The sequence below is a fragment of the Mustela putorius genome, unplaced genomic scaffold (assembly GCF_011764305.1).
Source record: "Mustela putorius furo isolate JIRA1106 unplaced genomic scaffold, ASM1176430v1.1 tig00000765_pilon_pilon_pilon, whole genome shotgun sequence".
NCBI lineage: Eukaryota > Metazoa > Chordata > Mammalia > Carnivora > Mustelidae > Mustela > Mustela putorius.
The window spans coordinates 5,771,973-5,797,614 of record NW_025421470.1 but is presented as its reverse complement, the minus strand read 5'-3'; the positions used below and the strand labels follow the sequence as shown (position 1 = coordinate 5,797,614).

The window sequence follows — 25,642 nt, the reverse complement described above, 5'->3', positions numbered from 1 at the left end:
CTTTCTCAGAGGGACTTTTGAATCCCTCCCAACTTCCTTCTCCATAAAATCATGTTCCTCTCCTTTGTTTGTTGGATTTGTCTAAGGGTTTGCCATGGCTTGAATGTCCCAAGCTGCAATTCTTTGTTACCCCTGACTAAATCCATTTGCTGGCAAAATAACTCACAGTTTGATGTTTAGATTAACAGACGTCACCCCTGACTCCTTAGAATAAATCCTACATGGAAAATTGAAGGATCAAAGGAAATGCCCACTTTGAGGCTCTCTGAAAGTACATGAAAGTTTGCCTTCTAGGCAAATGTCTCCCAATCTTTAACCAACAATGGGGATAATCTTTTAATCTTGTTTATTTAAAAGATGTTTGCCCAAGTGTCAAAACTTGACACTTGAATTTTATTCACATCTTTGCTAGGAAACATTTAAAAAATATTTTTAGGGGCATTTTGGACTTTGCTATTTGCTTTTCCCTGTCTTTTGCCCAGTTTTTCACTTGGTGTCCATCTTTGTAGAACTTTCGCTGTTCTGTGACACTCAGGTCTCCTATATGAAAACTTGGTTTGTAAATATTTCCAATTTGTTTTAAATTTTGTTTAGATGTATTTTGATATTTGTATACAGTCAAATTTACCACTTAGAGTTTTTGATTTGGATTTTACGTAGTAGGGATAGTGGGTGTTTCCAAACTGTCTCTGTTTAGATCTAGTTTTTTAGGGGCAAGGAGGGGACAAGCCTTCCCCTTCACACCACCACCCCTTCCTTCTTGTGCTGTTAGAGTGTCCACTCTAATTTTGGTGGGCTGTGTTTCAACAACTTTAGGTGGCGAGTTATCCCTAGAAGGCGGGTGGTGGCACTTTTTGTTGGTGGTGAGCTGGGCAGCATCTCTAGGAGGACATACAGCAGAGGGGTGTCACCCTAGATTGACATTCATTGAAAGATGCTGGCTTTATGGCTGCTGGTGCTCCCAGGACAGTAACAAAAGTGACAGCTTATAATTAAGTGAATATTCCAACCCTTGTACTGAGGACTGGAGGATCCTGAAAGATGGAGGTCCCTCAGAGCTTCCTTTCTCATCCAAATGGTCTCTCTTCTGCTTTGCTAGCTGTTCTTGTCTATAGCCAATGTTTCTGCCTTTGAAAGGGGATGTTTCTTTTCCATCGGTATCCATGTGTGTTATGAAAGAGGAGAGACCCAGTGAGTACAAAGCCGAAGAACTGCCTTTAGGAATTCTGTTAAATAGTAACTGCACCTTTATTTCTCTGTATTAGTTTGGTTAACTGCACTGTAACAAATCACCATAGACCCAGTGGCTTAAAACAACAGTAATTTACTCTCTCACAGTTTTGGAGGCAAGAAGTCTGAAATCAAGGTGTTGGCAGGACTACACTCCCTCCCTTCAAAATCTCCTGGGAAGAATCCTTCCTTGCCTCTTTGGGTCCCCATGCTCCTTGGCTCATGGCAGGATCAGTCCTGTCTCTGCAGCCCTGTCTTCACATGGTGTTTTCTCTGTCTCTCTCTGTGTGCCTCCTCTTCTTGTAAGGACATCAGTTATTGGGCTAAGATTCCGAAATCCAGGATGATTTAATTTTAAGATCTTCAACCAATTTCATCTGCAAAGATCCTGTTTCCAAATAAGGTCACATTCTGAAGTTTAGGGTGGACATGAATTTTGAGGGGAGACACTATTCAAGTCACTGCTGTTACTCTGGTGATCACTGCTGTCATTCTACATAATACAAATATCCGTTTCTCATTTTAGTTTACCTATCACATTATGTAAACAGAAACATAGCATATGGTATCATTTATTTTAAGATCATCTGAGAATCTCTGCCCAGTTTGGAGTCAATACCTCACACTTTTATCATTAAAATTTGACGAAATCTTTCTTTCATAGAGTGTATGTTCCACAAATCATCATGATGTACACTTCAGCTATCTTAGGATTATATCTGTCAATTATACTTAAATAAAGCTGAAAATAATTCTTTAACAAAGTAAGTAATGTTATTTCACTTAGCGTCTAGGGCTAGGGATGTGAAATGAAAGACTTTTGCCTCTTCAGTAGAGCACACAGCTTTTTTGAAGTGAATTTTCTTCCTTCCTTCCTTCCTTCCTTTCTTTCTTTCTTTTTAAAAAAGATTTTATTTATTTGACAGACAGAGTTCACAAGTGAGCAGAGAGACAAGCAGCGTGGAAAGCAGGCTCCCCGCTGAGCAGAGAGCCAGATGCGGGGCTCGATCCCAGAACCCTGGGATCATGACCTGAGCCCAAGGCAGAGGCTTAACCTACTGAGCCACCCAGGCACCCCTCTTTCTTTTCTTTTTAAAAAAGATTTTATTTATTTATTTACCAGAGAGAGAGAGAGAGAGAGAGAGCGAGCACGCGCACGCAAGCAGGGTGAGCAGCAGAGGGAGAGAGAGAGAAGCAGACTCCCTGCTGAGCAAGGAGACTGATGTGTGACTTGATCCAAGGACTCCGTGATCAGGACCTTGGCTAAAGGCAGACGCTTAACTGACTGAGTCACCCAGGCATTCCTAAAGGGAATTTTCTAAGGCAGAGACTTGTTGAGCTTTTATTTTAAGCAGAGATTTGTTGAGCTTTATTTGGAATGTTTCGTATTCCTATTAATTATCTTGAAGTTTATTGGGGCCACTGTCATGAAAAGATCTTTCAGTTAGAGTTTTCAAAGTCCCAATTTGTACATTTTCATGGTCATTATTAAAGAGGTAAACTTCTAAAAATAATCCATTGTGTAAAGAGGGTACACTAGGAATTTGAGGGTAGTATGTTAGGAGTTTTTCTGGTGTGGATGGGTTGGGTTCATGTTTTGGATGCACCATTTCCTATCCTCATCCTTGAGAAAGAATGGGAGTAGGACCCAGTGCTAGTGTTGTGCAGATTAAGGGAGTGGTTTATGCAAAACAATTAGAGTACCCCTGGCACATGGCAAACATTTAAAAATTATTAGCTCTCATTTTAAATAGGCTATTCTTTCTCCCTAGGGCATGTGAATGGAGGGGGTGTGTCATTGTCAAAGGCAGCATTGCCCTGTATGATCAGCAGGTGTGTACTCTTTAGGGCACATGAGGATCAACTACAGTTTATGTTACTAATTTACAAAACCATTGAGAAATATGCATAGTTTATTACTCTCTTCAATCGTGTTTGGAGAAAAATGGTTTGCTTATGTGGTAGAATTTGAGACTAAGGTGTTGATAAAAGTTTGTATGACAAAAATAGTATTTACTTGCTTTATGATTTTGAAAATACAAGAAAGAGGAGCACAAATGCCCTATAATCTTTGGTGGGCTTGAAAATAAAGTTTACAATCTTAATGACTTAAATCTGGGGAACCCTTAATCATCTTCAGCAAGGGCCTAAATTTGGGGAGCAATTTTGCATAGTGAGGCTCTAAGTTAAATGTCAGTCATCTCATTCATTCTACGTAAATGGACTTGAGCTATGTTGCAGGGATGGGGTGTCCTTTCTCAGCAAAGGCACCTGTCCTAGGGGAGGGGAGCAGGCCTCTAGGCCCCTGGGACTCTGGTGAAGGGGGCAGGTAAATAAGGCTTCCAGACCCCTCCCTGCTCCAGCATGCCAGTAACCACCTCCTCAGGGAGCAGCACAGGACTTAAGAATAAAAAGAGAGAGAGAGAGAGGAGAAGAGACTCAGTTATCTAAGAGGAGTAAATGACCCCTTGGTGCCTTTGTGTCCTATGTCCTTGAGCTTGATTTTGAAACTCATCAGAAAAATTGGACGGTAGCATTTGGGCTTTTTACTCGATTTAATTATGTACATAAAGAAGACGGAGAGAGACTGTTACAAACATTTATTTTCTCCCCATGTCTCTGAGATAGTGAAGACATTTCTCTTGTTGAACTCATCCCTGCTGACAGCCTGCCTCTGCCGCCCTGCCTTGTCTGGGATGTCAGTGAAACCTTACACCTCTGTGGTCTGTCAGCTTTGTTCTTTAGGAGCAGCAGGTGGGAAAGGGAGAAAACTGGAAGTGGGCCACATCTAAAGGCATCTCTTGTATAAGAGTTCACCTATTTTTTTTTGTTTTAACCGACTGGAAAATGTGAAAGTCAGGACGCCTTTGCTTATTTCAAGGCCTGTGTGGCTGTTCCGATCTTTGCGGTCCGTTTGCCCAAAGCCTTGCAAACACAGCCTCCCCAGGGAAGGAGCTGGCGTCTTCTGGGCTTTTCCAGCGCCCAGGCGCTCCGCTGTCACCTCAGGCGTCTATGCCTGCGCAGCGCTGATTGGTGCTCGGCGGCCTGATTGGTGCGCGGCGCAGCCTGGCCTTTTAGGGGCTGTTGTCCGGCGTTTAAAGTCAGTGGCTGCTTTTATCCACCAATCCCGTCTTCGCCTGGCAGATCCCCTCTCGCCCCCGGCCAATGGCCGGGAAAGCCCGAGCCGCCCGCACCGCTGCTGGCAGTCGCAGGGCTTAAGTTGCGGCGGGAGGCTCGGGGGCTCAGACCGCGCTGGGCGGCCGCCAGCTCGCACCTGGCACCTGCGCCTGCTGCTACCTGGCTATTCTGCCTGCTACCTGCCCGGCCGGGACCGCGGTCGGGATCCGTCTAACGCCGCGTTCCCTCACGGGGGTGTGTTGGGGGGAGCCCTTTTTCCGACTGTCAAAATGGTTATCAAAGTGTTTGTTGCCACATCTTCTGGGTCCATAGCGGTAGGTGTCTGCTGGAATTGGTGGGGCTTTCATACTGCTGGATTTTCTGAGAAACTCAGACCGGGAAGTAGAAGCAGCGGGTCTGGCCCAGCGTAGGCCTGAAGTTTCTTTTGTGAGGAGAGTGTAAGTCAGCCGTGGCTCCGCAGCAAGCCTGCGTGCCTTTGCTTTCTGCGTTTGCTTTAACCGTGTTGAAGACGTGTGGAAAATGAGTGATCCGGGCTAGCTGGGTGTGAAAGGGATTCCAGGAAGGGGGCGTGTGTGATACTAGAATTTTTAAACATGTGATTTGTGTTGTGTTCGCATATATTATAGAATCAAAGCCTTTTTTTTGGTGGTGGAGTGTTTCTGCCGATCATTCTGTAAGGCGTAGACTAATTTAAAGTTGCAAATAAATGACACTTTGTGTCACAATATTTGGAGGGTGTGATGAAGCAGATTACCAAAATGATTCCTGGAGGTAATTACAGTGGACTCTTCAACAATTCGGGTGAGGGGTGAGGGGCACTCACACTTGCGTAGTGGAAAATCCATGTATAACTTTTGACTCCCCCAAACTTCACTAATGGTCTCCTGTTGACCAGAAGGCTTACTGACAACATAAGCAGTTGATTAACATATTTGTATGTTATAGGTAATATAAAATGTATTCTTACAATAAGTAAGCTAGAGAAAAGAAAATGTTATTAAGAAAACTGTAAGAAAGAGAAAATACATTTACCATACTTTTGGTAGTTATAGAAAAAAAAATCTGTGTACGAGTGGACCCATGCTCTTTAAAATTTGCGTTGTTCAAGGGTCAATTGTACTTACGTGTGTGATGTAACTATACCAAAAGTGTAAAGTTAGCATGTGTAATAGTATTATTTGGGGAAAATGATGTCACAGTGACAAGAGCAAACATCTCTAAGGCCACAGTTTCAAAAGTTCTAGGAATTCAAATGGGCCAAAAATAGGTGTGAGGAGCCCACCCCATAAAGCTGCCTTTGCTTTCCCTGGGACCAGGCTCAGAATTACCCCCTCCAATTTCTGCCTTCATTCTGTGCAGGATAGACCTGCCTGAAGAAACAAGGGCAACTGAAGCTGCCACTTCTCCTTGACAATGCTTCAGTCTTTGATTTTAGGCTTGAACCTGCAGTTATCTATTGGAGACTGACATTTCTGGGAGCATTTTAGGCTTTTGGGGGTGTAGGAGGAAGCCATTTCATCAGTCCTGATGAAACAGCACCGGCAAGGGGGCTGTTTCCTTTTATATCTAGTTCCTGGGCCATCCTGAAGCTTGGATTTCACTCAGCCAGGGATGATACCCTTGGCCAGCAGCTGGCTGGGAGCAGCCCCAGTGCTGGCTCTTGAATGCCCCCACCCACAGCCCTGAAAGTTCATGCAGTTTCCAGAGGACAGGAAGAGAACAAGAAAGAAGAGGCTGGTTGTTCCTCTGAGCACAGCCCATCAGCAACCACTTAGTATCTATGGAGCATCTTTTAACAGAAACAGAGGAGGAAAAATTCCAGATGTAAAACCACAAAATCTTTTGTGGCTGTTGATGACCTCAGAAACTTTTAGTTGATCCATAAAGAGCACATTTTTGGATTATTAGATTAAAAATAATTTTTACTGAAGAAAATGGCTTTAGTAGGCTTTCAATATCCTGATGATGCTTTATGGAAACTTTTATCAGTGACTAATCTCCATGTTCTATAGACCACATGTGAGATGCCTGCTTCCAGAGATGGTGGACAAACTTGTGGAGTTCTTAGGATTATTTGACGTCTTACATTCTTGAAGTCTGGGCATATGATTGAGTTAGCCTCAGAGGGGCTGGAGAAGCACTGTTCATTCTAGGATTTTAGAAAAGCCACATTAATTCTGGTTCCCTAAGTAAATGTTTTGTTGTCACTTAGAACTGTTTGACCTTGGGAAAGTTATTTCATCTTGCTAAGCCTCAATTTCCTTATCTGTAAAATGAGGGTAAGAATAGTATTCATCTCATGGCATTGCCATGAGGATTTAGGAAATAAGCCCCTGGGTGCCTTACATGGTGTCCCATGCTTAATCAATGCTTAATACATATTATAATTATTAGTTAATTTTATGATTATTACATATGGCTACTTAATATTATAGTTGTTTTAAGTATTAGGTATTATTACTGTTAGCTAATGTTAGTTAATGTTTAAAATATATTTTTAAAAGATTTTATTTATTTGAGAGAGACAGAGAGAGAAAGAGATTGAGAGAGAGAGGGGGGGGCACTAATAGGGGGAGGGGCAGAGGAAGATGGAGAATCAGTCTCCCTGTTGAGCAGGGAGCCCACACAGGGCTCCATCCCAGGATCCTGGGGATCATGACCTGAGCTGAAGGCAGATGCTTAACCAACTGAGCCACCCAGGCACTCCAATGTTAGTTAATGTTCATCAGTATTATTGTAGTTGTTACAATTATTAGCTAATATTAGTATATGTGAGTCTGTGATGATTATGTGTCAGAATAATTGTCCCAAGTCAAATGGGTGGAATAATTTCTCTGTTATCCTAAAGAAGGACAACTGATTATTTCCATGGTATCAGTGCTAATGATTTTCCCCGGGTGGGGGGACTTCACCGAGAAGCTTCTTTGCAGGAGAACCCCAGAGCAGCTGCCAGTGTGTGTGGTGGTTGGTCTGCAAACACTTTAGTACTTGTTTCTTTAGTCTCTTCACTTTAAAAATGGATTCTTGCCTGTAACTTAGTCAGTGAGGTCATATGATTTCTAGGGGATGAATGAAATAAATGAAAAAGGAAATGTCTTTTTATAAGGGCTTATGCATATGCAGCTCTGTGTCATGTCTCTTAATGGTTGTCGGTAAGGCAATGTCACACGTTTTACCGATTTATGAAGGAACGTAGTGAAGAGAACTTGCGGGAACAGGTCTGTGTTTTCCCAAAGGCCAGTGCCACAGTGGGCTTATGCACAGCCCTTGGAACCATGACCTTTGAAAATAGATCCTGAGAGTGGCTCCTGAGTTTCTCCATCATTTCCTCCAGCCTTGCTTGAGTGTAAATATAGTGGGCACAAACTCTGCCCTTGAACGAAATGGATCCTGGTGTACATCTTGGAAAATTCCTTAATTCATTGGTGCCTTAGCTTTGTTATTTTAAAATGGTGATCAGATTACTTAACCTGGCTTGGCAATCAGGACAAGTCAGTGAGATAACCCTGTGCAGGCTCTCACCTTGTCCAAGATTCTCGGCCAGACATCATGTGATGTTCCTTGGTTCTCACCAGAACCTGAGGAGGGTGGTGCTTTTCCCATTTTGCAGACAAGGTCATTCAGGAGTGGACCCCTGCTCAAACAGGAGCCTTTTGAGCCAGGGGAGAAATGCAGGTAGCCAAATGCAGTGTGCTTTTCACTAAGTGCAGGACCTTGGTCGGAAAAGCTCCTAAGTGTACAAGACAATAAAAGGGAGGTGCCAAGCAAATGACTCAAAGATCACTCTGACACATTACGGTAACCAACAGTGGCCGGCAACTTCTGGAAAGGAACACTTTCTTTCTTTCCTTTTTTTTTTTTTTAAAGATTTTATTTATTTATTTGACAGACAAGTAGGCAGAGAGGCAGGCAGAGACAGAGAAAGGAGGAAGCAGGCTCCCCGCTGAGCAGAGAGCCCGATGCAGGACTCGATCCCAGGACCCTGGGATCATGACCTGAGCCGAAGGCAGAGGGTTTAACTCACTGAGCCACCTAGGTACCCCAAAAGAACACTTTCTTAAGAATAAATATAACAGGATAGGAAACACTGAGCTCTCTGAGCCTCTGCTGAAGTCCCAAAGACCCATAGGGACCCAGACATCAGGGACCCCAGATCCTCCAGAGGGGCTGCCTGGAAAGAAGGTACAGCCTGTGGGACCAGCACTGGCCATGGTGCTGTTGGAGGGAGGAGAAGGGGCAGGAGGTGGGGAGGAGATGGTGTCTGTGGTGAGAACCTCTGGGTGCCATGCATGCTTCTCCCCTGGGGGCCACAAAGGGAGCTGATGTCCTCTGATGTCCTTGGGGAGGCCACATGGAGAAGAGTTGCACTTTGCCTGGGAGGGTCTATGGGGCTCCTTGAATAGGAGGGAAGACTGTGGGAGAGGGGGCCCCCACGCAGGGTGGTCATCAGGGTATGGGCAGAGATGACTATGTCACCAGGTGAGCTTATGTACTCCTTGCACTGCTCTCTCCTCCTCTGGGCTCATCCTAAGACTCGACTTTAGCCCCCAGCAGAACTCAGGTGCTCCAAACAGCAAGATCAATGATGCCTTTAACCCAGTATAAAGTACTGGTGTTTGGGAAGGATAGAGACCGATTTTACTTTTCTTCTCTTTTTTTGAGGGCTGAGGGGCTGAGAAATAGCAATTAACACAAGGTCAAGCAATTACCAGTTGGTTAAGTTCCTGCAGATGCAATTGCTTGTCTTGCAAGAGGTAACAGCAAACAGATCTTCCCCTCCCATTTTCTCCATCCCTCTTTGACTTTCTAACTGCAGAAACACAAGTCAGGACTTGGGGAACGGTTTTTCACCTATTCAGAAATTGTGGAATAAAATGAAGTCCTTCTGTTTCATCTCAAGTCTTGAGGCATGATTAATAGAGGTGGAGATAATGTTGGTGAGGCGGCCAGGCTAATTTGGGATCCCAGACAGAATAAAGGATGTTGCCTTCTGAATCTTTAACTAAAAGTAAACCTGCCTAAAATAAAGAAATCTGTACTCTTCAAACCACAAAGTTATCTTTGGAAATAGCCAAAGGAATAAGTAATTTATGGAGTGGCACAGATAATTATGGACAAGGTGTAGAGTATGTATAGAAAGCATGATTAATTAAAATAGTAATTTAGTTCCAATGACCTGTCATCAGGTCTGATGGGATTTTGTAATATTCAGAAATTCAGCTGTGAAGCTATGGAATTTGGAGCGCAGTTTTGGTGACGAGGAGCAGAAGGTCTGAGGGCTATGCTAGCTTAGCCTTGGGGGAGGGCACATGAGGGAGAAACACGAGCTCCTCCTTTGCTTTTGATAAATGTGACACTCAGGAATGTGCCAGAAGCTTGTGCCAGAAGCTTAGGGGAAATTCTGTCACCCCACACCTTTCTGTAGGACTTTAATTTTATTTTTGTCCACACTTGCTCCAAACTGAGTCTTACTGATTAAGTGTTGTATTGTAGCTAACAGTGGCCTTCAATTTATAGATCTAATACTTTTAGATGCATTACCTTTGCTATGTTGATGGAATAAATGTTACTTAAAAAGTAAATGTGTGATTACCATTTTTACAAACCTGGATAACTAACTTATATATACAATTTTACTTGCAATTTACATTTACTTGTAAAAAATTTTTTATATTCATTTTTATCATATTGATAATTCATAGAATATATACAATAATGTTACCACCAAATTCTACATAATCCAAAACTTAATTTGGTTTTGGTTGTGACCTGCTTCCAGGGCTTAAGAATCTATATGTACTTTATTTTTCCTTATATTAAGAAAGAAATATTCTACACACGAGTCATTGATAGGCTCATTCATTTTGGCAAAAGTGAATAAAATAAATTTTTTTTTGGTATACAAATCTATGAAAGGAATTGGGTTTGACCCAAAGAAGGGCCATTAAGACTAGATCCTAGGTTTGGGATTGGCATGAACCTTTTGTAATGTTTGTTTGGGATTCTCAAATTCTAGTACCTCTACTGATGAGTGAGTTACACGAGAATGACAGGGGCCTCACACCCTATAAAACAGTTTTAATGGTTTGTTTTGATATGAGGCAACATTCTATGGAGAAGATTTAACCAATTAAGATATTATTTTCGTGTCAAAGAAAATCTCTAATATTTTATGCTGATTTTTAAGAAATGACTTATTTTGCCTCTTGATCATCTTCAGCACATTCACTGCCTAGAATGTACAAATGAGTTCTTTGCATTTTTTTCACCCACATAAGCAGATTGTGAATCTGTTCACACGAAGAACTTGGTACACTGTCTTGTGCAGAGTAGAGTGGGTAAACAGGTGTTTATGACTGGTGGGTGGACCACTCTAGACCTCTCTCCCAGAGGCTCCTAAGTAGGGTCCATGCAGTAGCACGGTGTTTACCAGTGTGGATGAAAGAGGGCATTGTGCATTTTGGGACTGAATTCTTTGAAGAGAGAATATGGTTGGAGTTATCTCTGGGGGTGGAGGTCTGATCTGTGAAGAGGGCCACATTCCTGAGCAATAGTGGCTGGTAGACGAGAGCCCGGGGTGGGGAAAGGGGCACCAAGAGTTGTCTCTCAGGCGAGGCTGGCGTCCCGCTCTCCGTGTGTGTGGAACGGAGAAATCTGAGGGAGGACAGGGTCCTTGACTGCGTTGCTGTTTGTGACAGGGAGACACAGCTACTGGGTCTTCCTGGTTTTTCCTCTGTCCTTTTGCCTTTCACTCTTCTCCACGTGCGCTTTCCAATCTCCTTGATTATTTCTGAAGGCACTTTTGTTCAATGTGACTCACATGCCCATTTTCATAACTGTGAGGGAAGCGCTTTTTTAGTTGGGTGTACTTGAGCTTCGTGGGGAATTGTGTTTTCAATCTTTCCTTCTTGCTCTTCTCCCAGTCCTCCCTTTTCTTCATAACCAATTTTTATTATTATTATTATTTTTTTGGCATTAAGGCTTAGCAGAGAATTTAAAAGCATATCGAAGACCTCAAGTAAAAGCTATGATGAGGACCTCTCTATTCATATTAGGTTGATTATACCATGACTGAAACATTGGTGAGATTAAAATTTTAGAATTTAAACAATGACTCTGTTGACCTTTTATAACCAAAAGGTGTGACTTTATCATTTTCCTTGTTTAAAAAATAGCAAGATTATTTGTGTTGTATGGTATACTTGGAGAAAAGATTTAATTTATGTAAATATAAGCAAACCATAAAAACCCCTTAGTCTTTTTAAAATTTATTTTTATTTTTAAAATTTTAAAATTTTTTAAAATTTCTTTTCAGCACAACAGAATTCATTGTAAAAAAAAACCCCTAGTCTAATAGTAATCCTTCTCTGCTCTTGACCAGATTAGGAAGAAGCAGCAAGAAGTAGTAGGCTTTTTGGAAGCTAATAAGATCGACTTTAAGGAATTAGACATTGCTGGAGATGAAGACAATAGGAAGTGGATGAGGGAGAATGTTCCTGGAGAGAAAAAACCTCAAAATGGAATCCCTTTGCCTCCCCAGATCTTCAACGAAGAGCAGTATTGTGGGGTGAGTATTTGGTTTCTTAGGAAATTCTTCTGCATGTATGTTTATCCGAAATTGTTTAAAGTAGATTAATTTGGGGATGCCTGGGTGGCTCAGTCTGTTGAGCATCTGACTCTTGATTTGGGCTCAGGTCATGATCTCAGGTTAATGAGTCCAGCTCCACGTTCAGTGGGGAGTCTGCTTGAGAGTCTCTCTTTCCTTCTCCTTCTGCCTCTCCCCCACAACTCTCTTTCTCTCAAAATAAAATAAATAAATCTTGAAAAAAAAAGAGGCTAATTTGGAGGCAGCATTGGAACTTGTTGATGGTTTTCAGGACATGATTTATTTCTATTAATACCTGCATGGTAGACCCATTGTGAGTCACTAATATATAAGATTCACAGAAGGATAGAAACAATAAAATGGTGATTTGGTAGTTCTTGGGATTATTTTAGGTCCCTGATTTTATTTTGAAGAGTGCAGGTCACTCATACAAACAGAGCATACATTTCGTTGGAAAGGAATTCTGATCAGCCTCACGATGTACGCATTCATGAATCCAGGCAGACACAGGGTCGGCTTTCACTTTTCTAAAGAATTATTTGCAGAAGCCAAATCCTAATACAGATGCAAGGTAAATTTGTGGAAATGTATCTAGATAGCTTAAAAACTCTTCTGGACATTTTGATTCAACAGCAATTTTATTTTATACATTTAATAGTTCATTTCACCAGAAAATCACCTTTGCCTCCAGAGTTTATAGTTATGTTTAATAAATCAAATTGTTGAAAAGAAACATTTAGAGATGATGGAGGAAGGGAGGAGGGGGGAGGTGGTGCCCTCAATAGGGTCAAATGGGACGAGTCAACAGACAGATAAAGAGGGAGAATGTAAGTAGAGGGAGGAGCAGAGGGAAAGGGAGAAGCAGACTCCCTGCTGAGTAGGGAGCCCCCATGCCGGGCTCCATCGCAGGACCCCTGGGATCATGACCTCAGCCGAAGGCAGATGTTCACCCGACTGAGCCACCCAGGTGGGGAAACCAGTTCAAAGAAGTTATTGGAGATCGTAAAGAAATATGAGAGAGAATTGGAGATGCCAATAAGAATGCCCAAAGAGCAAGAGCCTGTGATAGAAAAAGAGAAGAGTTTAGTTATTAGATCAGTGAAATTATTCTCATTACTTTGAATCCTGTGCTAGTTTTGCTTTCTCTGGAGAAATAATATACACACAGTTCAGGAAATACCACAGAAGCTAAATAAATCGTCGATAATAATTCATATTAAAGAAATATGGTCATATAGATTAAAGCAAAGAACTAAAAAAAAAAAAAGAAAGAAAGAAAAGAAAAGAAAAGAAAGGAAAAGAAAAGAAAAGAAACATCTAAAAACTCAAAGAACTTCAGAGCATGAGAGCTGACTTGGATTTCTGTCTATGTGAGTGAGGCTTCTTTTCCTATGTTTATAAGCTATCTTTCCCCCCTTATGATTCGCTATTTTTCTGTTGGGTTACAAGTAATATTTATTGGTTTGTAAGAGTCTTCATTTGTGAGGGAAAGTTGCCCTTTTATGACCATAGATGTTGCAAAAATTTTTTCCGTGTTTTTTTTTTTTCTTTTGGCTTTTTAAAGTGATTTTTTTTTTTAGAATGCAGAATTTAAAACATTTTTTGTCAAGACAAATTCCTGAATCCTTTTTCTTTCTGTTTCCTGATCCTGAGTCTTACTTTCAAAAGTTTTCTGCACTCTGAAATTATCAAAAGAATAATTTCATTTTTTCTTCTGATACTTTCCAGTGAAAGTAATATTTTAAATCTCTTACTTTTGCTTATTTTAATTGTCCTTTTAAATTAAGGTTAGTTATAGTAGATAAAATATTGATATATGTAGCTTTTAATGTATGTTAACTCTTAGGGTAAAAGTTCTGCAATTACTTTTTCTATGAAAAGAAAACCTCAAAGTCATTTCTTATCCCATTTTGGTGTGATCTAGTGATTTTTTTTTCATTTTAGTTGTGGAAGAAAAAGAAAAATTTTCCTCTTTCCTAAGAAAAAGACTTCTACTTTTTAAGAAGATTATTTTCTAATATTTGGATATATATTTGTAATATTTCAGTATATATTATTTTGTAATAGAATATTTTGGATATTATTTTATAATTTTTTCCTATTACAAGTATGGATCTAATGAGATGAGTCTATAAATTTTCCTTATTATTATTTTTAACATTTTATTTATTTATTTTAAAGAGAGAGAGTGCGTGTGTGCCAGCAGGGGGAGGGTCAGAGGAAAGGGAGAGAGAAAATCTGAAGTCAACTCCCTGTGAGCTCAGAGCCCAGTTCAGCACTTGATTCCAGGACACTGAGACCATGACCTGAGCCAAAATCAAGAGTTGAATGCTTAACCAACTGAGCTACCCCGGTGTCCTGAGCCTATAAATTATTTGTTTAACTGTTAATGTTAATTCTTTTCATTTCTGCTTTCAGAGAGGTATTAGTAGTGTATCTTATGAACAGCTTTGCTAAATTTGCTTTTCTGCAGTCTGTGGATACTCTTTTTTTTTTTTAAATTTTATTTATTTATTTGACAGACAGAGATCACAAGTAGGCAGAGAGGCAGGCAGAGAGAGAGAGAGGAGGAAACAGGCTCCCTGCTGAGCAGAGAGCCCAATGTGGGACTCGATCTCAGGACCCCGAGATCATGACCTGAGCCGAAGGCAGCGGCTTAACCTACTGAGCCACCCAGGCGCCCCAGTCTGTGGACACTCTTAACAGAAGTGCATAAATGAGGTAGAGGACTTGGTTTCCAGAAAATAGTTAAAAATGATTATTTGTATTGTAGGTTCAGATTTTGAAAGGAGGTTCCCAAGGTCCTGTCAGGTTTAAAAGGGCGTGAATCTGGATGGTCAGTCAATGTGTCTTCCCACGAGCTTGAAATGCCTCCTGTAAGAATAATTATTATGTATGTAGAATCACGGGTCTCATCTCGAATGGTCACTCATGTGCCTCGTCTGATGATGGTGGCAGGGAGCAGGAACCTTAGGGACGGGCGGTGGGTTTCTCGCACCACGGCACTAAGGGGACTGGATGTCGATGGTAGTTCTGAGTACCATCCTGTTCCTGCCAGCGCGAACTCCTGCTGCTCTATCTATGCAGAACAGATGAAGATATTATCCCGAGGGCATGGCTGACAACCATTAGCTAGAGAAAGGAGACACCCAGTGGAAAGCCAGGCGCAGTGGAGGCCAGGTTACCCGCCTGGCAGAGGATACTAACTGGTAATACAGACATGTCTGTCAATGCCAAATTGGAGTCTGTGGGTCTTAGCCCAGGTAGAGGCTGGGTGCCTGCCTGGGCCTGAACACAATCGAAGGGGACCTTGGTCATTCAGCAGAGGCAAGCATCCTCAGGACTGCGAGGGAGGCAGAAGACAAGCCCAGTTAGGGAGGGGGAAGAGCGTTCTCAGAGCATAGATATTACTGGACAAACTATTTCACATCACTAAAAACTTATTATAAAATGTATCATGTGATAAAAATACAGAGCTTAAAGAGGAATAACAAAATGTACAACTATGTGTGCACCAAACATTAAAAGAGCCTTAAGATCTTAATCACTGTTTCCCTATTTTCATGTATTTTTTTTTCTAGTACTTTAGGTGGCTGGCCTTCATTCCACCCCACAAATTAGGCATTTCTAGTGATTGTTTTATAGTCAATACTTGTTAAATGTTAGATTTACACACATATTTATTAATGTCTTTGCTCATGATTTCTTCTTGCATCATAGATAATACATCTGGAATTACTTTCCTTTGGTCTAATATAGACTATAAAAGTTTCTTTAAGTGACTATTAGTGGTAAATTCTCTAAATTTTTGTTTGAAAAATAACATTTTTCAGAAAAATGTCCGTTTTACTCTCATGTCTAAAAATGGTTTCACTGAAAAAAATAGTTTCAGGGCGCCTGGGTGGCTCAGTGGTTGGGCCGCTGCCTTCGGCTCAGGTCATGATCTCAGGGTCCTGGGATCGAGTCCCGCATCGGGCTCTCTGCTCAGCAGGGAGCCTGCTTCCCTCTCTCTCTCTCTCTCTGCCTGCCTCTCCATCTGCTTGTGATTTCTCTCTGTCAAATAAATAAATAAAATCTTAAAAAAAAAAAAAGAAAAAAAAATAGTTTCACTGGGTCTAAAATTTTAGATCAATGGTTGTTTTTTCTAAAGATGTTGAAATTATGGGCACCTGCGTGGCTCAGTTGGTTAAGCAACTGCCTTCGGCTCAGGTCATGATCCCAGAGTCCCAGGATTGGGTCTCGCATCAGGCTCCCAGCTCCGTGGGGAGTCTGCTTCTCCCTCTGACCTTCTCCCCTCTCATGCTCTCTCTCACATAAACAAATAAAATCTTTAAAAAAAAGATGCTTAAATTATGATTTTACTTTCTTCTGACTTCTGTGTTGGTGTTAAGAAGCCAGTTGTTAGTCTAACTGTCATTCTTTTGTGGGGAAACTGTCTTTTTCCTTGCCCCTCTGCCTGGCTCCTTCACTAGCTCCCTTGCTGCCCTCCTTTTATAAAACTCCACCCCTTAGGCTCTAGGCTTCAGTCACTCCTGCCTTCACTCTGTGGCATCAAAGTGGACACAAAGATCTACTGGTTGTATCAGAAACTCTGCCTTGGTATGTGCTTATTCTTAGAATCCTTGGTCTCACCTGCAATGATCTTTCCGTTATCAGCTCAGCAATGTGTCCATACTTCTTCTCTTAATCTGACTTTAAAAATTTGTTTTTGAGACAGTGTTTCAGGGCTTCTAATCTGCTATACTATCATAGCTGGTAGTTGAAAAACCATTTCATACTCATTATTTTTTGAATCTATTTGTTAGTGTCAAGTTAAAAATAATGACAAATTATTGTTCAGTCTTTGGAAGTTAGAAAAGCTATTTGGCAAAAAAGAAGAGACAGAGAGAAAGAAAAAAAAAAAGAGAAGCTATTTAGACCTAAGTTGAAGCAAAAGACAATTCACTCAATGATAAGAAACATTTTCTGGGGCACCTGAGTGGCTCAGTCGGTTGGCATCTACCTTTGGGGTCAAGATGTGATCCCAGGGTCCTGGGGTTGAGCCTTGTGTCAGGCTCTCTGCTCAGCGGGGAGTCTGCTTCTCCCTCTGCCTCTGCCCTTAACCCCCTTAGCCCCCACCCCCACTCATGCTGTCTCTCTCTGTCTGAAATAAATAAATAAAATCTTGTAAAAAAAAAAAAAAAAAAACCTTTCTTGATTTGAAAGCTTCTAGAGTTGGCCAACTAGAGAAGTTACAGATCTTTATGGAATTTTTGTAAAATGGAATAAATTTACTTCATTGTATTTCACCTATTCTCTACTACTACTACTAATGTGTTCTATCATATAATTTTAAAAAAAAGATTTATTTATTTATTTGAGAGAGATAGAGTGTGTGAGTACATGGTTGGGGGGAGTAGCAGAGGGAGAAGAAGAGAGACAATCTCAAGCAGACTCCCCACTGAGCATGGAACCTGATGTGGGGCTCGATCCCATGACCCTGAGATCATGACCTGGGCTGAGATCAAAGAATCCAGTGCTCAACTGACCGAGCCACCCAGGCGCCCCTCTATCATGTAATCTTTAACATCCTGCGTATGCGTGCTCCAGGAATCCATACCAAATGACCACTTGCCCTTGATGCTCTAGTTCCTCCAGCTAAGATTTGAGGCAACTCACAAAAATGCATTCCGTGTGAGAGAGTATAATTAGCCACTGAGTGAATCTGGGCAACAGGTAGGAAAATAATAAAGCTTTGGGTAAGATTGACACACAAGAATACATAACGTTTTCTTCCTGACGTCCGTGGCCTGTATTTGGTTTTACGCTTCTTAACACACGTAAGAGTAGAGTGGGCAGTAACACTAAGCTGGTTCGAGCACCCTCTGTTCAAACTGGGCCATACGCACTGTCCTTAGTGCGTGGAGAAACTGATCGTTGCCCCGATGACAGAGACATCTGGGGACAGAGTCGTCTGGGGAAGTGCTCCTATGTTTTAACTATATGAAATGAAACTCTTCTGGGCTCCTGACAACCATGCTCCTGAAGAGAGGGTTTAGGGCTGGACCCCCGGGTGGGCATATGGTGGGGGGCAAAGTGGGGCTTCACTGAGCTCCAGATTTCAATCAGCTACCAGGTTTCACCACACTCTGTAGTTCTTCCCACTCTGCCAAAACAGGTGCCACCATAAGCCCTCCATGATCCCGTGGCAGCTGGTGTCAAAAGGTCTGAGATGGGTCTTGTCCCGTAGAAGCTATTACAGTAACTCTGGAGAAACCCTGTGTTGTCTTAGTCTCAGCTGATCAGGGTCCAAATCCATGGGGCCAAATTTTAAGGAAACCAGCTGAAGATATGACACTTCTGGAGAATCCTTTCATTCTGTATATCTGAGTCTTGTCTGCAATTCCTGAGCACAAACAGGTGTGTGTGTGTGTGTGTGTGTGTGTGTGTGTGCGCGCGCGCGCGCGCTTATTCTCGCTGCTTTGTATTCTGCAAAGTGGAATGATAAAAACGAACTTAAAGTTCATGGTTAGAGATTTCTTAACTTTTGGGGTTAGTCATCTTTGACAAAACAAACTGGGATAAACTTTTGAGTTGTATCTTCCAAGTTACTGACTAATAAAAATGATCAACTTAGGCAAATATTCTGGCTCACAATTGTGCAGTGGGGTTTAAACATTCTTTTTCTTTGCTTCCAGGATTTTGACTCTTTCTTCTCTGCAAAAGAAGAGAATATTATTTATTCATTTCTGGGTTTGGCTCCCCCTCCAGGCTCAAAGGTAAGCTTGAACTCCCCACTGGGTCTCCACACAAGTCATAATAAAAAAAGCTAGAAATCAGCCTCCAAGACTGTTTAATAAATGATGATCTCTACATTCACATAGTTTAAATATATTCCTTATTATGATGAAGTCTTATACATGTGTAGCTTATTTTAGTTAATTTTATGATAATACATCACCTGTATTAATTCTTTCTATTTAAAATGAGTTGACTTTGCTTTTTTAGAGAGGGGAAGGGTGAAATCCAGACACAAGAATGGGATAAATCTCAACCTCTTTTTCTCTTCTGGTATTGTCTTATCTTTGATTACACATAATTATGTTAGTTAAATACAGAATTAGGCTGATAAAGCCAATATCCTGAATCTGTCTGATGGAGATCACCATGCACCAGCCTCTGCATCATTACTTCTCCCAAGAATCTCACACATGACTCTCCACCAGTCAAGACAAGTATGCATTAGTTTAATTCATTTGTTCCTTAATTTGTTAGCTTGTCCTCAGCTTCATTTCAAAAGAGATTTGTGAAAACTGAGTCCAAATTAATTCTTATTGTAGGAGAAATAACTCAAAAGCTTGCCTTATAGAGATGGGTTTGTCTCAGAGGCATGTGGCTGTGCTGTCTTTCATAGGTCAGCATTCTTTAGGTAATGCCACTCGGGACCTCTTAGTGCCTAGGTTAACATCAAAGGTCTAGTGGCAATTCCTTCTTCAAAGGTAACATGTAGATTTCACAATTGCTAATAAGGTTTTATACAAGGAAGAAAATCTTCCCTTTTAGTGAAACACCTTTTTGGCTTTGACCAACTTAAACACAACACATTTCATATATGCTATTCACAGTTAAGAAAAGCTATTACATGCAATTCATTCTTTTTTATTTGGCATTGGAGTTTGGTATGGGAGTTTTATTTGGTATAGGTGTTTATTAATGGGGTCATGTTAGTTTACTTACTTTAAGACATGGTGCCTTGGTGTTAAGGTACATTTCTTGGTGGGGACATTCAGGTCACTTGTGTCTTGAAGACGAGAAGGAAAGGTAGAGGGAAGACTGTTTCAGGCAAAGGGAAGGTCAAGTGCAAAGTCCCTGAGGCAGGAAAGAATGTGGAAAGTTCTAAAACTGCCATGAGGCCCACATCACTGCGGTGAAGGGTGGAGGTACCATAGGAGGTGGGAGTTGCAGGTGGACATCCCGTGGGCCATAGTGGTGCTCTGGATTCTGTCTTACCTGCAGTGGAAACATTGTAAGTGGTTTAAGCAGAGAAGTAATCTTATTTCCTTTTTGAAAAGTCATTTGGTTACTGTGGGATGAACGGACTAAAAGGGTGCATAATCCCATAGTAATACAGATGAGAATTCATGGCAGCTTGGACTAGGGTGGTGGGATAGAACTGCATGGAAGTGGATGATTTTAGGTCTGTTTTGGAGGAAGAATTGGTAAGACTTGCTGATAGATTGAATGTGGGTGTGGGGATGGGGTTTCTGGTTGTTGGGTGTATGCATTCACTTTAGTGGAGGACCGACTTTTCAGGGGGTTTTTAGGTCTGAATGAGACATCTAATGGAAGAAGTGAGGTAGGCAGTTGCAGATTGCTGTGTGTCTCACTGAGGTCTGGTTGAAGAAATGCACATGTGGGGTCTGCTGCCATGTGGCTGGGGCTAAAGTAAAGGGGGAGGGTTGACAGGAAGGACGGTGGGCTTGGAGGTACTCGGAGCTTGAAGCTAGGTAGAGGAGAAGCAGAGGCCACCTGAAGAGGCTGAGATGGAGAGTCTGAGTCAGAAGGAGACCAGGAGCATGTGGCATGAAGGCTGCCAAGGAGGAGCATTTTTCATGGACGAGGGTCCAACGCTTCTGAGAGATCGAGTCAAGTGAGGACAAACAAGTGACCGTTGTGTTTCCTTTCTGGTTCCTTTTTATTTTTCTGTAAGATGTTTTCTAAGATGTCTGCGGACTCTTGGTTATCTAAGAACAAGTTGCTAAAAAGTTGAATGGATGGTCTAGATCCATGGTCATAACTTTCTCTGTGGTAAGCTTTACCATGGGTTGACTTAGTGATGATCTGTTGGCTTTCTGTTAGGGATCCGGGACTGCGGACTTTTGCTGTTGGTCTGGGTTTGTTTCTCCTTCTCCCTCTGCTCCTCTCCCTGCTCACACTCTCTCTTTCTCAAATAAATAAAATATTTTAAAAAAGGCAAGTATCATTATCTATCCTTCTCTTAAGTCCTTTCCATATTTATTCAGTTAATTAGTCAGTTAATTCTGTCTAATTTACTTCTCAGTTATATAATGAAATTAAATGTTTAATTTTTGGTTGTTGTCTTAAAAATATAATACTGGGGCGCCTGGGTGGCTCAGTGGGTTAAGCCGCTGCCTTCGGCTCAGGTCATGATCTCGGGGTCCTGGGATCGAGTCCCACATCGGGCTCTCTGCTCAGCAGGGAGCCTGCTTCCCTCTATCTCCCTCTCTGCCTGCCTCTCCCTCTGCTTGTGATCTCTCTCTGTCAAATAAATAAATAAAATCTTAAAAAAAAAATATAATACTGAGTTGTAATTCAGTCATCACAAAATTCACCTACCAGAAGTATGCAATTACTGGCTTTTTAGTATAGTCACAGATTTGTGCAACCATCACCATGATCTACTTCCAAAACATTTTCATCAGTCACCCCCCCCAAATCCAGTACCCCTTAGCTATTACACCCCATTCCTCAAACTAACCATGCTCCCAGCCCTAAGGAACCACTGATATACTTCTTCTATATAGACTTTCCTCTTCTCAGCATTTTGTAGAAATGAAATCACACAGCATTTTGTTCTTTCTGCCTGGCTTCTTTAACTTAGCATAATGTTGTCAAGGTTCATTCATTTTCTAGTATGTATCAGGACTTCTTTTCCTTTTTATGCAGAATAATATTCTATTGTATGGAGAGACCACATTTTACTTATCCACTTACCAGTTGATGAATACTCGAATTGTTTTCATTTTTGAGCTATATGAGTAATGCTGTTATGACCATTTGTGTATCTTTTGCTTGGTTTCATTTTAAGTGGTACAGTTTTATATTACAGGTTACTGTGCTGTAGAAACAGTTGTATAGTTTTAAAAATTCAGATGTCAGAGTTCGTTTGACCTGCTGATTCTGAATTACTGGGAGAGGCCTGAGGATTTTCACTTAAAAAAAGTTCTTTGGTTGATTCTGATGCACACTTCTTTCTTTTTTTGGGGGGTCAATCTGTTTTTTTAATGAACATATAATGTAATATTTGTCCCAGGGGTACAGGTCTGTGAATCATCAGTCTTATGCAACTCACTGTAGCACATACCCTTCCCACTGTCCATCACCCAGACACCCTATCCCTACCCCTCCATCCCCCATCAACTCTGTTTGTTTCATGAGTTTAAGAGTCTCTTAATGGTTTGTCTCCCTCCTGATCTCTTCTTGTATCACCTCCCCTGACCCCCATGATGTCCTGCTCTGCCTCTCAAATTCTTCATGTCAGAGAAATCATATGATAATTGTCTTTCTCTGATTGACTTATTTCACTTAGCATAATATGGTCGTGGGTAGGTCTATTTTCACTTTTTGAGGAATGTCTATGCTGTTTTCCAGAGTGGCTGCACCAGCTCTGACGCACACTTCTGTTTAACAAGCACTAAATGAGGGACTCATTTTAGTATTCACATACGTGCCTCTGGAAAATGAATGTGATGCCGTATTTGCTTTGGTTAAACAACTCAAACGTTACAGAGCAATTATAAGGTTACTTTGCTTCCCTCCCTCCCTGGGGGCATTCAACATTGTTGCAAGATTGCAGGGTTCTTGTCTCACAGAGTAGAAGAATGAATCTCAGGGACAAAAAAGGGTGAAGTGAAATGAAAGTTTATTAAGTGAGGGTGAGAGCAGAAGGGAAAGAAGCAGCTCTCTTGCATGAGGTCGTTCCTGAATGGATTGCCACTGAGGGCTTCTAGTGGCAGTTTTTCATCAAAAACTTGACCAGGAAGCTTGTGGCCTTGAGATTCTTGTGCCATCTTGGTTTGCGTGTGGACTATTGATAACATCCTTAATGACTGACTTCTTTGAGGTCTGGTCATGTTCTGTAATTACAATGTAATTCAGAGAGTGATGCTCCCTCACGTCATAGCCAGGTGGTCCTGTCTCTTCCCTGATCACTTGTTCTCTCTGGCTTAGCTTCTTCCTGCCAGGAATAGCCTTAGAGCCTAGCCAGGGGCCCCTTCCTCTCTCCGCCTATACTTAACCTTTCCTTATTCAACATCATGAATTAAAAATATATATATATATATATATATATATATATATATATATATATATATTGCATATTTATCTCCATGAGCAATGTGTATGTTATTTTGTACTTTTAATGCCTGATTGGTATCACATTTTTTAGAATGTTCTATAGCTGGCTGTTTAAAAAACATTATCCTTTGAGATATATCCTACTAAGATATATAAATCTATTTCAGCCTCTGCTAAGTTTTATCTTGTCCCATTTTAAAAATATCTAATTTCAGTTTTTATATCCCGCCCTGATCTGTGCTTAAGTCTTGTCATATTGCATGAAATTCTCTTTAACTAAGTGAAAGAAAGGTCTGGCCATGGAATTATAAAACCCAGCCTAGAGAGAGCTAAGAGACCGTCCAGTCCTGATTATTATCTTCCCAGAGGAGGGGCTTGAAGCTCACAGGATGTATATGATATCTGCAGATACTGCACTAATTAGCAGCACAGATTGTGCTGGAACCTCTGGTGTTGTCAGCGTTGCTTGGATTTATAGGTGTTTATGCATGCACATGTGGGGAAAGTCCTTCAATTGCCCTTTGGGAAGACACACATTTGATGATTTATGGAAATGATATTATTTGCCACAGTGTCACTTTGTAGTAAACAACATTGTGGATAAGTATCAGCAAGGAAATTAATCTCATCCTTAAAATAGATACTCTTGAACAATTAGATAGACAATGTATGCTTATAAAGTGATATTAAGTAACATACTCAGCATTTTTCTTTTGGAATATTGTTTTTGTCTAAAGCATGCTGTACGGGGCCAAGTATGAGGACAGTTTTCCCGATGAGGGCTTTGCCAGTAAGCACTGGCTCCGTAAAGGCAACCGTAGTTCTTTAAAACCATCTGGTCATATCTGATTAAATGAGTATCATTGTTAATAGCACACTCCTGGCAAGGCTTTGGTTGTATACACAGTTTCCAGTTATGTCCTGGCAATAAGGATTACACATTCTAAGGGAACCTAGGCAGAGAGCGATATTGCCATGAAACACAGAAAGACTTAATAAGAATTTTCAAGTTCCGAAGGGCTCAGGCAGAGGGGATATCACTTACAAATGTCTCATTTCAATGTACAAAAATAGTCTGCCACATTGTTGTGATTTATAAAAAGCTTAACAGGAAAGACAGAGGGTTTCCTTATATATTCAGAAAATAGGACATTAAGATAACATCAACAGTAAACCAAACAAAAACCGTACTCATCCTTCCCTGATTCATTCATTTCTATGTAATTAATTTTCATTCTGCTGGATCTGGGGTTGGTAGTCTCACGAATCCATCTGCTTCTCAGCTAGGGTTCTGGAAATCCTGTCTCAGTCCACTGGTATGGTCTCAATGATCTTTAATTGTTGCCATCAGAAGCCTATACCCTAAAGTACCTGGCATATAGTCCTTTTCTCGGGGGCTCTGGGTCATTCTATGTAATGAATGAAGCAGTCTGGCTTGTAGTGGACTGCAAAAGCTTTCAGGGAAACAGCAGAATGAAACAAGCTAAGAAAAACAACTGTAGATGACAAAAGACTTAAAATAACTGTGGTTAATTTTTTAATGATTTTTTTTGAAGGTAAAAGTCTTTATGGGGATTCTAACAAGAATAATGCACCTGATACGAAACTGTGGTTGTTTCTCTGGCATGCAAAAACAAAACAATAAACTCTGTCCAAAAAGTTTTAGATAAGATATCTATAAACATAGTCACTAAGCCTGTTTTCAAAGTTAGAAAACATTGTATCTTATTTGTAAAAAAGTGGATGAATGGAGGAAAACTCCTGATATAAGATAATTATCCAGAAACATATTATACCATGAATATACCAAGCAATGCCCCATGAAAGATACCATGAATGCCAAGCACACGCTTACCATGTATGGTAGGAATATATCGAGAACATCAGGTGAGGAGAGTCAGTAGATCTGGACTAGGTCCTAAACACCTATATAGTAATACAACTGTATGTAGGTGATGGGAATCTCTAGGTGTAAACTATTGTTCTAGAACATGCTAGATTGAAATGAAAGACATAAGATATGATCAATTTGACATTTAAAGCAAATTACTGAAATTATGATGGATAACCTATACTGTGGTTGTCAAATGTCAGGCAAGGAATCACTAGGATCAATGTCTTTTTTTTTTTTAAGATTTCATTTGAGAGAAAAAGAGAGGGAGAGAAAATCACCAGCAGACTCCCTGTTGAGCACAGAGCCCATCTTGGGGCTTGATCCCATGACCCATGAAATCAGCACCTGGGTTAAAACCAAGAGCTGGGCACTTAACTAGTTGAGTCACCAAGGTGCCCAGGATCAAGGTCTTTTATACATTATTTTGGTCAGGGGAATATTATTAAGATATCAGTAACAAACTTCCACTTACGTATGTAGTTGGATTTCCTCTGGCTGATGAAGATGAGGGCAGTCATGCCCACATTAGAGCATTACGTTCACAGAATGCTGTGGGGGTGACTACTGCGTGGCAGAAACCCCACATCACAGGGAGTACTGTTCTTCTCACCGTGGCCATCCAAGGAGGTTCTAACATTCCCAACGGCAAGGCTGCAGCATTTGGGGCTCCCTCTCTCCTGTCCAGGATTCTGTCCTCA

At 41.1% G+C, this 25,642-nt stretch overlaps 1 protein-coding gene across 1 annotated transcript in view; it reads left to right on the top strand.

Annotated features, from left to right (window-relative positions):
• Positions 1 to 4,380: 4,380 nt before the first annotated feature.
• Positions 4,381 to 25,642, top strand: part of LOC101691990 (SH3 domain-binding glutamic acid-rich protein) — a 45,825-nt gene continuing 24,563 nt past the window's right edge. Inside the window, exons 1-3 of the mRNA XM_004762183.3 lie at positions 4,381 to 4,682; positions 11,750 to 11,935; positions 18,652 to 18,732. Of these exons, the coding sequence (XP_004762240.3) occupies positions 4,638 to 4,682; positions 11,750 to 11,935; positions 18,652 to 18,732 (312 nt within the window). The 5' untranslated portion in view covers positions 4,381 to 4,637. The remainder of the gene's footprint in view (positions 4,683 to 11,749; positions 11,936 to 18,651; positions 18,733 to 25,642) is intronic.